Source organism: Quercus suber, unplaced genomic scaffold (genome assembly GCF_002906115.3).
Source record: "Quercus suber isolate HL8 unplaced genomic scaffold, Cork oak 2.0 scaffold_274, whole genome shotgun sequence".
Taxonomy (NCBI): Eukaryota; Viridiplantae; Streptophyta; class Magnoliopsida; order Fagales; family Fagaceae; genus Quercus; species Quercus suber.
In genome coordinates, this window is record NW_027069730.1 from 234555 (window position 1) to 250265 (window position 15711).

Below are 15711 nucleotides of genomic sequence, written 5' to 3' on the forward strand. Positions count from 1 at the left end.
AACTTGTCCATTCATGGGTTTGGGTCCCTCTTTATGGACCCTTAATGGGTTTGGACCTCTCCTCCTTTTTTCTTTATTGGAAGCCCAGATGTTTTGCTTTCCTGGACTTCAATCCTTTGCATTGTTTTGGGCCTTGGTTCAACATTGTGATTTTTTTGGACCTTAACATCCACAAATGAGGAACAAATTCTTGAAGTAGAGTGGAAAGATTGGAGGGTTTTTCAAATGACATTGAATTTGCATGATGATTTTGCTGTGAAATTAATGGAAATGATCGACAATGGTCTTTGTGTCGAATTAGGCATGAAAAGTATAATAGAAAGAAAAAAAATCATAAGAAATTCAAAGTAAGAATTAATCCAGTTTTTAGCCCATTCGATGATATCCCCGTTCTAAACAAAATTAATCCAGACCATAACAAATAATAGATAAATAAAACTTAGCCAAAAACAAATACACACAATCATTCCCATTTCTTTCGGAATGAGAGTTAGCAATCTCTCTCTCACACACAAAGTTTGAAATTATGCTCGAAAAAAGAAGAAGAAAAAAGCCCAAACCTTATCAACAATGACAGCAAACCCAACCCCTAACTTGGAATTGAACCCCAAGGCTAGCCTAAAAAGAGTTGTGACTTTACCACCATAACATGGATGAGGCCGAGAAGATCTTCAACCACTTCGATGCCAATGGGGAGTATAAGATGTTGTGAGAGTGCTTTTTTCTTAGCATACAGGCCTAAGTAGAAACAAGGATCCTGAGCCCTTTACTTGTTATTTGGTGGACTGGGCTTGGTTTACTGCAGCTAAATGGGGGCTGATTACAAACTAAGTTGTGGGCAAGTCACATAAATCTCCTAAAGGCAAAAAAGCGATTCCTCCTAAGCAATAAAATATTATTATAAGTGTTTTAGTGTCGTAAAATGACCATTTACTCTTACAAAATAAGTAAAATAAGTATCCATAATATTCATAATGAGAAAGAGATTGAAATAGAGTATTTAAGACTTATCTTTTATTGTATAAACATTTAAAAGAGTTCATTCACTTGGTACCTCGGGCGTATTGTTGTGGTATCTCGGGAGTACTGTCGTGGTACCCCGGACATATTTTCATGATTCCCAGGGGTACTAGGTCTGTAAGAACCCAGAATGCTGATTCTCTGAACTATAAGATCTTTCTCCATGCTTATTATGCAATAGAGTTTTTTCATTTTCCTTTTATCTCTGTATGTCCTGCATAAGAACACACTACACAATGCACATATCTTCAAATAATTGTTAGTTTCTTAGATTAGGAAATACATTTTAATACATATACATATATGTAAATGAATTCATGAGAATGATTCAGCCACGAGGATCCTGGCCCCAATTCTCATAGACTTAGTGCTTTTGCACAAGACTTGTGAGATTTGGAACTCAAATCCAGGTGGCTTTGCTTGAGCATTGACTTCCAAGATAGTTAGGCAAGGAGGAGTTTTGTGGGAGAGAGTGATATCTGATGTGTGCATGTTTTGGCATATGTTTCTTTGGAAGCTAAGTGATATTTTGAATGATCTCAAGAATATGGGACAAATTCCTCCACCTTGGCTCTCTTATTTTGTTTCTTTCTTTCTCTTCCTTGCTAGGCTTTTAAAGTTCTAAGAATATATGTTTTGAACCTCTAAAATCTTCTCCTGAATCCCCATTTTTCTCCCTTCCGAATCCCCCCTTTCTGCTATGCCTTAGCGTTCTTTTTATAGCAGACCTGGTTTGGTACCCAGGGCGAGGACACACCAGGTCTGCTGGGTAAAACCATGTCTTCTGGCACTTGAAAAGATGCATTAAGCAGAGGTTTAGCTTATTTAGGCAATTATAACTCAAAATGGGTATTTGGCTTTAGATACAAATGGAAGATTCTTTCTTGGAAAGTCAAAACAGTGGGTGGGCTGCCCGATGTACTGTGACAGTTTTGTTGAAAATGACAATTGAGAGGAAATTGTGGGGAGATGTCATGCACATGGGGGGAACTGAGTTTTCTATTGGTTCATGCATTCCAAGCAAATATATGAACCAAGGGAAACCCTCGGGATCCTCCTTTTACCAGAAATCACTCCCCTACCGAACAAACAATTTCTCCCTTACTATTTACTTGGGATCCCACGGGCTTGGACCATGGGTTACAAAGATAATACTTGGTTTTTTGCTGGATCTTTAATGGCTTTTGTTAGAAATATGAACATATATCTTGATGCATATCCTTTGGTCTGACCAAGATCCTTCTTCTTGTTGCATATCCTCTGGCCTGACCAGGATCCTTGCTGCATGTCCTCTAACTGGGATCCTTGTTGCATATCCTCTGACCTGATTGAGATCTTCTTCTTTTTTCTTTATTATTATTATTATTATTATTTCTTTCTTTTTTCATTCTTTTTGGGATTTTGGGCTTTCATGGTCCTTCTTAACTTCATGAATTGAGTTTTCTTTTGTTAAAGCCTACGGTCTTTCCTTACTTTTTATGGAATGGGTTTTCTTGTGAAATTTTGATCCTCAACAGATGTCAATGTTGAAGTTTTGCATTGTGCTCAACTACCTCGTCTCCTCCTCCTACTGCTTCTGCACATCAAGCTTGAAAAACACTGATGAGCTCCCTCAATTCATCTTTCCATTTTTAAAAGTATATATTTTAATTTTGTTGCTGTTTTCTCGCTCTTTCTCATGAAAGAATTAGAGATGTGACATGTTTTTTGATTTAGGGTATTTTAGTTAATAAAGTTAGTCTCATAAAACTGCTCACATATCCCACATGCATGTATGAAAATCCTTAAATTTGGTGGAACCGGCCCTAACAGCCTCAATTTAGTCCAAACTCTCTGGTTAGAAATGTAGCAAATAAAACTTTGTGTACTAAATTGTGACACGGCCAAATCACATGGGGTAAATTACCCCAAGACTAATTTTTATATATATACAGTTGGGGTAGGACGGGCAAAATTCATGCAAAGCGGGGAAAAGAGGAATTATTGGTAGAGACTGAAGGTCTTTTCTAGCCAGGTACGGTGCATGGTATAGCGGGGAAAAGAGGAATTATTTTTTACAAAACCATGGTTTCGGCCTGTTGGATTAGCAAAATGAACAGAATGAGATTTTTGTTAACTTTTTACTTTAGGGGTGGGGTGTAGAAGTAGAAGGCATGTTTTTTGTTAATTTCCTAGTGCAGCAAATGTAACCTACATATAAAGCTGCTCTCATGTTTAAGTCGTGGGCAATGGGAGGGTCACTCCACTAGGCACTGGCCAATGAGGCACGTACTTGGAGAAAATGATAAGGCAAGCTCGCTAATTCGCACCAAAATACCTTCTTCTTCATGAAGTCAGTTTGTGAGACTGAAATTTCAGTAGACACTTCCAAATGAATCAGACATTGAGATCCATACGTGGAGTAAGAGGTCTTGTAAATTACTACAAAGATATGGCCACAGTGCACTTTCTCCACTTGACCCTATCTAACATTATTATTACTCAATATCAAAGTTCAAACCGAGATGACTTTTTCACCTCTTTTTTTTTTTTTTGGATTTAAATGATAGGGATACTTTTTCTCTTCCACTTCCTAAACAAATATCATTTAATTTGTACAAAAGAAATGAGGAACAATATGAAGACCTCAATATCGTTTAGTGGAACAAATACCATCGATCTCTTTCCCACCAAATTTCAAATAGACAATCAACATAGTTTTTTAGAGCAGTACGTTCGGCTATGTAAAGGGTCTTTTTAATTAGCTAGTAAATCATAAAGAAAAATATTGCACACCCAGCTCTGCACCACTTCTCAAAATTTTGAGAGTTATTTTCATTACACATTTCTCTCTCTTTATTCGTGTGAATTTACCAAAAAATTTCTCTCTCTCTCTCTCTCTCTCTCTCTCTCATGGCACAAGATAGGGTGACAAGATGCGCTAGGATGATAAATTAGGAGGAATGTGAAAAGGAAAAAAAATTAGAAAATTTTAGGTCAAATTAAAATTTTCTATCTTAGACTATCACCTCAATTACATTTAACTCCATGAACTATATCAAAAATCACGATCAACCCCCTAATATTTAAAAGTACGTTACACTTAACTCCTTGCCGTTTGTTTTGCTCATTGAAAGATTAATTCACCCCTCAACCGTTTGTTTTGGAAAGGGGTAAATTAGTATGTCTACTCAATTAATTCTGTTAAACTTAACACCAAATGGTAGGAGGACATTGAAACAAAATTAATTATAACTCAGGGGGTTAAGTTTAATTAGGGTGATAGTTAAGGGTGTGAAGGTGTAGTTTAGCCAAGTTTTTAATAGGATGTATAAGAAATGAAGAGTTGGATATAGTGATAAGCAAAAGATAAAAAAAAAAGTTAGTTTTTTCTTCCAAATTTGAAGAAATTTTGCAAAATGGGGTGTGAGTACTCCTACTTCCTCATGAATTTTCTTTCATGCTATTTAACATTATCTAGGCAAATATAATTCACATATTGCATCATGTATAAAATATTTCTGTCTTATTTAAGTCGCTTGCTCATTGCAATTTTCCATGTATGTACTCTTAAAATTCAAAATTGAGCAGGGAGGGTCTTATATTGGAGGTGTCATGATTTTGTTTTTGTATTATTTTCCCTTTTGATATTTCTCTCCTTGTTTTATATGTACCCTTAAAAATCAAAGTTGAGCCAGAAGGGCCTCATGTTGGAGGTGCCATGAATTTTCCCCCTTTTGACATCTTTCTCATCTTTGCATTTTAGGTTAGGGTATAGATTATTAGGAGGTGTTTTCCTCATTGATACTTTTTTTTTTGAAAAATAACATTTGCACTATAATGGGTTTCTTCTATACATCATTTCCCATCACCAGTAGTATGTAGGAGTGTTCACACGTTGATCAGTTTATGATTAACTTGTCGCTCAATCCTTGTATGTTGGGTTACAAAGTGAGTGACCTGACATACTGAAATGATTGAGTTATTGATTACATCTTTTACAAAAAAATTTTTGTTGGATGCAGCTAATTTTGTTGCATCCAACGAGATTGCTAGAGCAACTACGAAGGGACAGCACATGTATCTAACCCATATATACTTCCGGGATATATCTAACGTAGAGGGACGTGGTCAACAGGCTAAGCGGGATACAAATGCCCATACCTATTATCTTTTTGATTGCTTGAGTGACTTGCCTATACCTATTATCTAACCTATATGGGCTAGGTTTGGCAATTCCAATCCTACTTTTGACAACGATGCCTTATTTGGTTAGATCAAGTTCATTGGATTCATAAACCGTCCTAATATAGGATATGATTGTGAGAGATATTTGGCTGGCAGTCAAAACTTATTTGAATATGTCTTAGAATTCATTCAAGATGTGAGCAAAAGAACATGATCTATCGATTCCTTTTATTGGAATTTTGTTTTATTTTTTATTGTTATATAATTTATGTGGAGTAAGATTTAAATCCCTAAGCATATCTATTAGAAATATAGAACAATGCTATTTGACCTAAAGGTTATTGGCCGCACTTTGTTTCTACTTATTTATTCATTAATTTTTGTATCCAATTACTAAGACCACCCATTTGAGTCTAAATATGTCAAAAGTAACATTGATTTTGAAGTTTGAATCATATGTAGATAAAAGTTATCCATATGTAGTGGATTGAGGTGACCACTCAATATTACTATATTCAGTTATATATGATTTTCATATCTGACTTACTAAGTCTGTCTTGAAGTTGCTTAATAGATTGATTAGGGAAAGATTAAATTGACTAAACAACATTTATTGTGCAAGTGTGCTCTTATTTCCGTATGTATAATCAACACCTAATTTCTGCACCCGAGACACATTATTTCTCCCTATAGTTAAGTGTTGACTTTAATTTCTATCACAAGCGTGTGCGTTTCATTTTTTTATGATAATGCTGCAAATCCTAGGTGAGATTCTCCAACTATGAACTATGGTGCTTCCAATTAGCACCGAAAAAGAAAAAGAAAAAAGGGACGGTTTTAAACCAAGGTTCATTAGAAAATAAATTGTTTCCTTAAAGCACACGTAGGGGCGGTTTTTCAATAATTTAAGAGTTTGATTTCTTTATCCAAATCCATTATTCAACTCAAAGTTTTAGTAAATTCAGAAATAAAGAACACTTATACCGGTCAAAATTATAAAGCAGACTCCATAGAGTACTTGAGTCGCTATTTATTATACCCTATAGTTTCTTGCAATGTTCTTTTGCTTTCAAATTAGAGATGTGGGCCACTGTTCACTGTTTAATAGTCATGCTGCTAGACTTTTTTTTTTTGGACAAGTAATTAAGGAGAAGAAAGTCATACTGCTAGGTGCTAGCTGTTCATGTATAAATAGGGTACACATATGACCTGAAAGCCACTGCATATGATTCAAAAACCAAACTAGAAGAGAAAGAAGAGAGGAAAAATGGCAATGGAAAGTACCAAAAATGAGTCATATTTTGTTTTCATGAACTACGATCCGGAATATGAGCGCCTACGAGCTGATCGGTCAGTCATGTACTTGCATTACATTATATATTCTTTCATTATTTTTTTGGTATAAATTATGTTACATGTTTTTCTTAATGAATCTTTTAATGTCATTGTCTCACTTCACTTTGTTTCTTTCTTTTATGGCCTTTTTTTATATACAAAAGAACAAAGAAAGGGGCATATGAGCTTGATTTGTATCTAAGTAAGAAGCATGATGAGCTTCTAGCAAGCACCCTTGAGCCAGGCAGCTACAAGAAGACATTATCTTTGGTCATTGTTGATGGGTTTTCTGTAGAAATTACTGAGGATCAGGTATTTCTATTTTAGACATAGTTTATTTCAAAATGCATGATTTTTCAGTTTTAGGTAAAAATAAAGTCAACCAAGTCATGCTTATCTCTAGCTTTTTGATGGGTTTATTTTATTTATTTCGTTAATGTTTTGAAACAGGCCAATGAGCTTCGATCTGCAAATGGAGTGAGGATTGTGGAGAAGAATCAAGAGCTTGCTTAGTGTGGCATTCTAGTATAGAAGATGTTTAATATATATGTCGGTTGGGACATTTCTTAGCAACTGTATCACTTATCTTAAAGAGTTTAGGTAAAATCAAGAGAGATTTGTTTTGAGAATCTCCTGTATTGATGCAATTATAATGCTAGCCATCTAGTTTTGGAGGCTTTATGCAGGTTCAACTTGTTTCTGAAGTGTCCAAGTATTATATATAACTAATGCTAAGAAGTTTTGATTGTGTAGTTGAAGACAAATTTCATTCTCTTTTCTTAAGCCATATATTCTCAAATGATTTGATTTGATTTGATTAAGCATATTCAGATTTAATGGTTGAAATCAAGTGGCATAAAAACATAAATTCAATTGACAGCAACAGCCTTATTAGTGCTCTGGTCATAAGTTTTAAACTAAGACTTCATGAATCTCACGAGGGATTATTAGACCAACCCTGGGGTTATTATTGGTGTATCTGATACTGATTAGGTCCTAAGAAATATGGATTATTAATGCTTATAATTGCTTTAAAACAAGACATATTCCATGACAAATTCATCACATATACTTAGCAGTAATGCACAGAATCAATTTGAAAAGCCGAATGCTAAACCAACTAGAAACAATAAACATACTAAACAAAAAAAGATTAAAAAAAGGGACTAAAATATACATGTACACAACATATATTTATAGGTATGTAAATATGTACGTATATATATATGTATTAAATCTCCATAATATATATATATTGGGATGTAAACTTGTTTCTTTGCGTCCTACTGAGCTCATTAATACCTCATCCCCACGTAGACATGCACAAAAGGCCAAAAACAATGGACTGAGGAGGTAGATTCCATGGGAAGCATAGTACAAGTGAATTGTTTTTTGCCTGAACGTAGTACAAGTGATTTTTTTTTTTTTTGAGAAGCGTAGTACAAGTGATTTGATACATCTCATAGAGGTCTTTTGGCCACTTTATCTACTTAAGGCAACGAGGAACAGTTCAAATTACTGCAAATTTTGCTTGAAATGGTTCTACTTCTCAGCAAGTTTGAGAGAGAGCCTGCAATTCTGGCATATGGGTCATATGTAGCACTGTCGATCATCACGTGCAACCCTGGTTAGCACCTAGCTACTCTCAGTGTCCCCACTAGTACAAACCCTCACTTTCAATGGTTAATTTGAAATCAAATCCTAGGCCCCCAGTCAATTATTTTCCATTGTTGAAACTTATAGAAAGTTGAAAACCCAGACATCCATTCAATGTGATATCCAAAAGCTCACTAGATGTTAGTGCGGATTCTAAATAATTAACCATATTGGGTCCATGTTGTGAAGATTTGAGCCAGAAAATGCCTTCACAAAGGCTCGGGTATAGTGTCATTGGTGTAGGAAGGCTATCCTTTTTATTTTATCTTGGTCATGTTTTCTTTTAGACCTCAATGATTTTGCAGGTTGCGAGGGGCCAATAACAATAGGATCAAACAAATTATACCTCAGCATGCATTTCACATGTACGGACAATTATTCAAAAAGCCCCATTTGCCTACTCTTGGTTTGACTGAAGAAAAAAAAAGTCATGATTACTGCACTACTTGATGGTAAAGAAAATCTGTAACTTTTTCCCCCTCTTTAGGGCCATACGTAAAGGATTTGTGTGTGTGTGTGTGTGTGTGTGTGTGTGTGTGTGGGTGGGGTAATTACTAGGTACGTCGGATGGAAATATATTTAAAAAGTTCAACGCATTAAAAGAAAAAAACAAACACACAAAAATTTGAAAAAAAGTCATTTAACTTATAAAAATTCAAAGTTAGAGACTCTCATCTTCTTTTTTCACTTAGCCACAAGAAAACAATATATCATATATGTAGTAAAGGTCAATCCTTGTAGCGAGAGCAATAAACGGAAGGTTGGTGCTGTATTTAGCAGGGAAAAAAAAAAAAAAAAAAATCTAAGACCACATGCTCTTAAGCCAAACTTTGCTATAACTCTGATATTACAAATTGTGAGTAGTAAAGAAAAAGTAATATGTTCATGTAAAAGTGATAGACAATTAATTATAGTTTGTCACATAGGATAATTGTGAAGAATAATGTGGTCTTAGAATGACTCTGTACTTGTTGCTTGCTTCTTTGACTTAGCTCTTTGTTGGCCTTTTAAAAAAAATTATAAATATTTTATTATTATAAAAAATACATTGTTGAGAGAGAGAGAGAGAGAGAGAGAGAGAGAGAGAGAGATTCATGGTTACTCCTTGTTGATTTTGGAAGCCCAGTAGCAGGAAGAAGCCCAACAAAATGGACAGAAAAGAGTTAGTGGAATGATAGAAAAAACCATTAAACCCGAATGACAGGAATAATTGATTATAGGCCTAGAAAGTAAATAAATGGGTCTTGAAGAAAGCAAACGGGCTTAAAGAAGCCCCCAAAGAGAAGTAGTAAACCTATGGGCACTATGTTATATAAAAAAGTGAGAATGGGTCACAGCAAACCCGAATAATGCAAGTAAAGAAAGTAAGGGGTTAATAGAAAACCCATGAGTCCCAAGGATGAAGGATAAAGTAATTAGGTCAGGGAAGCCCAAAAGAGTTAGTAAAAACTCATGGGAACGCATAATTAGTAAAAGGGCCAAGGATGCCTAAGGAAAGCAAATGGGTCAAGGATGCCTAAGAAGAAATAAATGGGACAAAGGAGCCCACAAGCAATGTAATAAGAAAGCCCAAAGTAGCATGGGTGTTGAAAAATTTAGACTCCGGTTGATAGAATTAACAAGTTTTAAACCCAAGTTGTTAATTAGATTTATTATAAATACAACTTGTTAAAGCAAGCAAACATCAATATCATGTCAAAATTATGTAGCGGAAAAATAAATAAGACAAGATATGATAATTAAGGAAAACTAATAAAACAAACTAGTTTCACAGTAAAAAACCTAGGAGGAAACCTTCCCAAAAAGTAATCCACTATAGTAAAGAGAAATTTCAGATCTAGTACAAAACCTTTGTCCCTAGACTCTACAATCTCCGTAGATGAACTCACAGCAGAAATCTTCTACCGCTTTAGAATCTCTGAACTCTTTAATATATGAACACTACCCTTTGATGTTGCACAGATCCCAATACGTGACTAACTCCTTTGCACGAATCCTAGTACGTGACTCACTCACCAACTTGAGGAAGAAGAATGTTGGCTGCAAAGTTCTTCACTTCATCAACAATGAAGATTAAGAAGCACTTGGTTACAAAACTCTAAGGCGCAAAGACGCAGTAGCTTCTTTCAGAGAGAATAAGGAATCGGTCACCTTTTACATATGTTCTCCTTGTATTCTCTTGTGTGACGGCCTCTAAAATAAGCCTTATATAGGTCTAGGGTTGTGAGAAAATAAATCCTACACAAATACAAAAGCTTGGCCCAAAAATCAGATTTGAAAATTTTGATTTTCGTAACCTTGATAGATAGTATCTGTCGAGCCTCATTAAACCTCGATAGATAGCTAGGTGTTGAGGAGGTGTCGAGAAGCTGTCGAGGGGAACGGAGCTTTCTCGATCGATCTACCAGCTGTCGAGAAGGTGTTGAGATTGTGATATCAATCAACTGAAGAGCTCGATAGATAACCAGCTATCGAGAGGTGTCGAGCAGCTGTCGAGATATCTGTTCGCAGGTGTCGAGCTATTTGTCCAGCTTTAATGAACAGCTTTTCTTCACTTGTTTCTTGGTCCAATCTTCATGGCTTTAATACTAGACTTGAATAACATGTTTCTTGAAGTATTAAACACATCCTAGATCTATCCAATTACAAGTAAATTGCGTTTTATCAAAAGATTAGTCAATTACATAAAAATTGGCATATGTTCTTAACAAGTGAAACACATATGTCCTAACAATCTCTCCCTTTGGCAATCCGTGACAAAACCACAGCTAACAAATGAACATATGAGAGAAGTCATAAATTACTCAACTTATATTCACTTATTGAATACAATAAAATCTATCTTAACACAAACTCTTGAAAAATTTTGCAAGAAGAGAGTTTATGGCAAGTAGACTTTGACAACCTGGATTTTTAAAACACTTTAAACAAAACTCATCAAGGCATCTTAGTGTGAAACAGAAATAATAGATTACATATAAGTAAAGAAACATGTGTATAAAGAAAGAAAAGAAACAACACATGTAGAGGTAGGTGAAGAAAACATACATCAGCATATAAAGAAGATAAGCACAATGTATGTAAACATGGTCACAAGACCCAAGGTACAAGAAGAAGGAGGTAAGAACTCCCCTTAACAAGATGAAACACAACTCCCCCTAACATATAGAATCTTAGAAAAAAAACCACATTACAATTTCTCCCCCCTTTTTGTCATGATTGACAAAGGGTACAAGAAGTTATAAAGCTTCACATGTGAAACATAAAGTTGATCAAGAATGATCAAGGAGGCACAAGGAATCCATATAAATGCATGAATGTAATGAAACAAGATGCTATGGATGACAAGATAAAAGAAGGATGCAAAACATATGAAAAACAAATCTCTCAACAAGAGAAAAATATTAAGCACATGGATCCCAAACACATACACACACACACTAAACAAGTCTAACTAATTTTATATTTCAAAAACAAGTCAAGACAGTTTAGTGAGTATACATTAACACATGTAAAACCTTGTGATGATCAAATCACATTGTACTTGCACATGTATCAAGAGTAGCAAAGAATATTGCATGTTGTGTGTGAAAAATATCGCAAGATTACATATGTGTATATATGTTATGACGATTTGAGATATGAGAAAATCACTTTAACTCACACACAATCATAACTGTTTGATGGGGACTATCACTTTTGAGGTACATCTTATAACTCTCATATCTCCTATAATATACGCTTGCAATCATATTTAAAGCATTTTTGATCTTTTTGCTTTTTATTTTCTTTGCATGTTTCTTTTATTCAGCATATCATGCATGGGTATATAAGAAAAAGAAAAGAAATACCCAATGATATTTGACATTCCAATTTTGCTATGCCGAAGTACATAAATGTCATTGACACTGCACTTTTGCTATGTCGAAGCATACAGGTGTCATTTTATGATTGGCAGGCAACAGTAGTGAGATGGTTATTTATGTCTTTCTCTTAGGATTTTCTAGTCATTCCCGTCAAAAAGAGTGATACGAGTGTTAAGTTCAAAAGATAACTTAATCTTACTCATTACAAATAAGAGCCACAAAACTCACTTGTTTAGTTATGCATAGAGAAGCTCATCTAAGTTACAAAAGATACAAATTTTAGAAAATTTTGTTTCAATGGCCATTTAAGGTACATAAGTACCAATGTACACAGAGCACACATTGTTTTTGTATTTTTCTGATTTTTCAAATTTTTATTTTTATTTTTATTTTAAAAACAAAACAAAATAAAAACTAAACAACCAAATAAAAATAGACAAACAACATGAAAGCATGAAAGAAATATGCATATACATGAAGGCATGATAGAAAGTTGCAGATGCATGAAAGCATGATTCCAAAAGTAAAAAAGCTCAAAACTTTTAATAACTCTCCAAACAAAGGTGTAGGTCCTTGAGAGGAAACCTGTGACCATTTGGACAATTGCTTATAAGGATACAACTTAAAGTAATTAGGACGGATGTGTCCAGAAACACCACAATAGTGACAAACATGAGGTCTAACAAAAGATTTAGAATTAGCCAGATCAGTTTTGGATTTCATACCTTTATTACCTTTCTCAGATTGTGGCACAAAGACAATCCTTGATCCAGAAGCCATGGAAGAGGAGGAGCGGGAGGAAACAACATATCCTAAGCTAGTCTTATCAGAACTAGGCTTTTGAGCACTCAATACCTCATCAAGTTTTGCACTAGACATCCTCTCTATTTGAGTTTTAGCTTGACTAAGCTTAACCTCAAGATTCTTGACATTCTCTTCAAATGAGGTGTTCTCTACAATAAGAGTCTCAACTAACTTTGTAGTCTCATATAGCTTGACTAACAGATCAATTTTTTCAGTTTTTACCTCATTCAGGTCTTTTTTACAAAGATGAGAAGTCTTTTAAGATTTTATGAATTCAGTGCATAACTTATCATAAGCTTCTTGAAGGGTCAACTTCTTGGGTACTTCATCATCAGAAGAATCCCCACTATCACTAGCATTCTCCACAATCACCTTATCAGTTGTGGCAACAAAGGCACAACATGATGACATTCATCCACAAACTCATCAAAAGAGTCATCCTCAGTATCATTCCAAGTAGCAACCAACCCTTTATCTTTTGACTCCTTGGTCTTTTCCTTCATGATGTAGTTTGGGTACTCTATCCTCATATGACCAAAATCTTTGTACTCATGGCATTAGATAAGGGGTTTCTCATTCTTGTCCTTCCTAGAGGATTTAGGTTTCCTAGGAGGTTTACCCTTATCCTTTTTCCTAAATCGAAGAAGCTTGATAATCTCATCAATTATGAAGGTTAGATCCTCATCCTCATCTTCACTTTCATCTTCATCTTCAGAGTCCTCAATCTCTTCCTCTATACCCTTGAGAGCCAAGTTTTTACTCTTTCCACCTTTTCCCATTGAGCCTAATCCCATCTTATAGGTTTGAAGGTTTCCTACAAGTTCAGTCAAAGAAATTTGATCAATGTCCTTTGCTTCTTCAATGGCAGTGGTCTTGGCATGGAATATTTCAAGTAAGGACTTAAGGATTTTCCTAACTATTTTGGATTTTGCAATACATTCTCCAAGGTTGAAGGTAGAATTCACATTATCCTTGAGCTTAGCATAGAACTCATCAAAGGTTTCATCCTCCTCCATCCTTATTTCTTCAAAACTACTAGTGAGTCTTTGAAACTTCACAGTCTTTAATGTCTTGGTACCTTCATAGGTGATCTTTAGAATGATCCATGCTTCCTTGGCAACTTCTGTGGATGATATTTTCTTGAATTCCTCATTGGTCACCCCACAAAACAAAACATTCAAGGCCCTACTGTTGAAATTTGCCACTATGATTGTTGCATCATCCCAATCCGCTGGCGTTTCCTTTGGCTTAATCTAGCCAATTTCAACAGCTTGCTATACCTGTTCACCTAGAGCCTGCAAAAAGACTTTCATACGAACTTTTCAGTACGTATAATTAGTTTCATCAAATAAAGGAGGAATCAAAAGAGATTGTCCACAATCCATGAGAACAGGGGTCAAGGATCACGCTCAGGAAATTTATCCAATCAGAGTGTACCCGCTTTAATACCACTTATTGGGAAATTTAGATCCCGGTTGATAGAATTAACAAGTTTTAAACTCAAGTTGTTAATTAGATTTATTATGAATACAACTTGTTAAAACAAACAACATCAATATCATGCAGCGGAAAAATAAATAAGACAAGATATGATGACCCAATATTTATTAGTCTTAGTCTTTTCTAATAAGAAAATTAGTAAGTTTTGAGTAAGGGAGATAGCTTTTTCTTCATTTCAAATTCAAATAGATCTATCTAATAGTTGATTAAAATTTATGAATTTAAGGATATATCCATCATTAAGTAATTTAAAAGTTTAAATGATTTAATATGTAGTGTATATGAATAGATATATATATATATATATATATATATAAATAAAGAAGAAGAAGAAAAATCTGAAATATAGTTGAAATAAAGAGACCTTTGTCCTTGGCAGAGAGTGCAAATCCATGCCATATAGGCCTTTGGCTCCTTGCCAAATCCCATATAATTATCAAGACACTATTTGTTAACTCTCCCCAAAGGCCTCAAGCTTGCCTTGTTGTTGGCAATGCTAGAAGTCCTTGAGGGAGAGTGAGCAAAAAATGCCTCGGATTCATAAACACAAGGAACTTAATTTCTTGCAAGCAAGGCACAGCCTTTTCAGCCTCCCTCGCAGGCTCCTTAACCTTAACCCAATTGCCTCAAAAAGTAGAACTTTTTTAGGTGGTTCAGTTGAGAAGCCCTTGAGGGAGAGTGAGAAACCAATGCCTTTGTTTCTTCCTGTAATCCTGTTTGTTCGTTGACGAGTAATGACCTAATGAGGTCTAGCTCTATTTATAATGCATAAAAATGAATGTGTGGAAAAATAATGTTGAAATATCTTTGAGCTTATTCGGTGGGGTCTCCTTATCTTGCACTTGAAAATTAGTGGCAAAACCAGCTGCGAGGTTTTTCCCACCTTTATCATTGTTATAGTGGTAGCCATTGTCAACTTGTCACATGTAGAATCCATTATATAATAATAATACATGAAAACAGCAAGAAAATGTGCCTCAACTTGTGCAAATTATAGCCATGTTTGGTACAACTTTTTTCACAAGCTATTAAAGTGATGGGTTGTGATATTTTCATATAACTCATTTTGACCCTACTTTTATTATGTATCAATCAAAACTTTTCATTCTAACAATTATAAAAGAGCCTTATAAAAATGATATTGTAGTAATCACAAAAAGAAGTAATTATGATGTTCATTTATTATGTTGTCAAAATTCATTAATCGCATTCATTGTCACATCGGTTTGTAATCGTTTTGTAATAGTTTTAGCATTTTTCTTTCAAGCCAATCCAACAATTTTGAACAGCTCATGAGACCTTTGGACCATCATGGACTACCCTAGAAATTAAAGCAAAAGGAGTTGGCCCTTACGAACCTAGA

General features: G+C 34.9%; 1 protein-coding gene across 1 annotated transcript; it reads left to right on the forward strand.

Moving 5' to 3' along the window:
* Positions 1–6356: 6356 nt before the first annotated feature.
* On the forward strand, positions 6357–7270 carry LOC112023884 (subtilisin-like protease SBT2.5). Its single transcript, XM_024056508.2, has 3 exons — positions 6357–6537; positions 6687–6834; positions 6973–7270. Exons 1-3 carry the CDS (start codon positions 6455–6457, stop codon positions 7033–7035), a joined length of 294 nt encoding a protein of 97 aa, XP_023912276.1. The 5' UTR covers positions 6357–6454; the 3' UTR covers positions 7036–7270.
* Positions 7271–15711: the final 8441 nt, after the last annotated feature.

Bases quoted from the DNA above. Each gene is read 5' to 3' on its own strand.
- LOC112023884 (XM_024056508.2), top strand. From the start codon at position 6,455: ATGGCAATGGAAAGTACCAAAAATGAGTCATATTTTGTTTTCATGAAC. The intron at 6,538-6,686 runs GTCAGTCATGTA...TATATACAAAAG, and splicing joins GAGCGCCTACGAGCTGATCG to AACAAAGAAAGGGGCATATG. The intron at 6,835-6,972 runs GTATTTCTATTT...GTTTTGAAACAG, and splicing joins TAGAAATTACTGAGGATCAG to GCCAATGAGCTTCGATCTGC.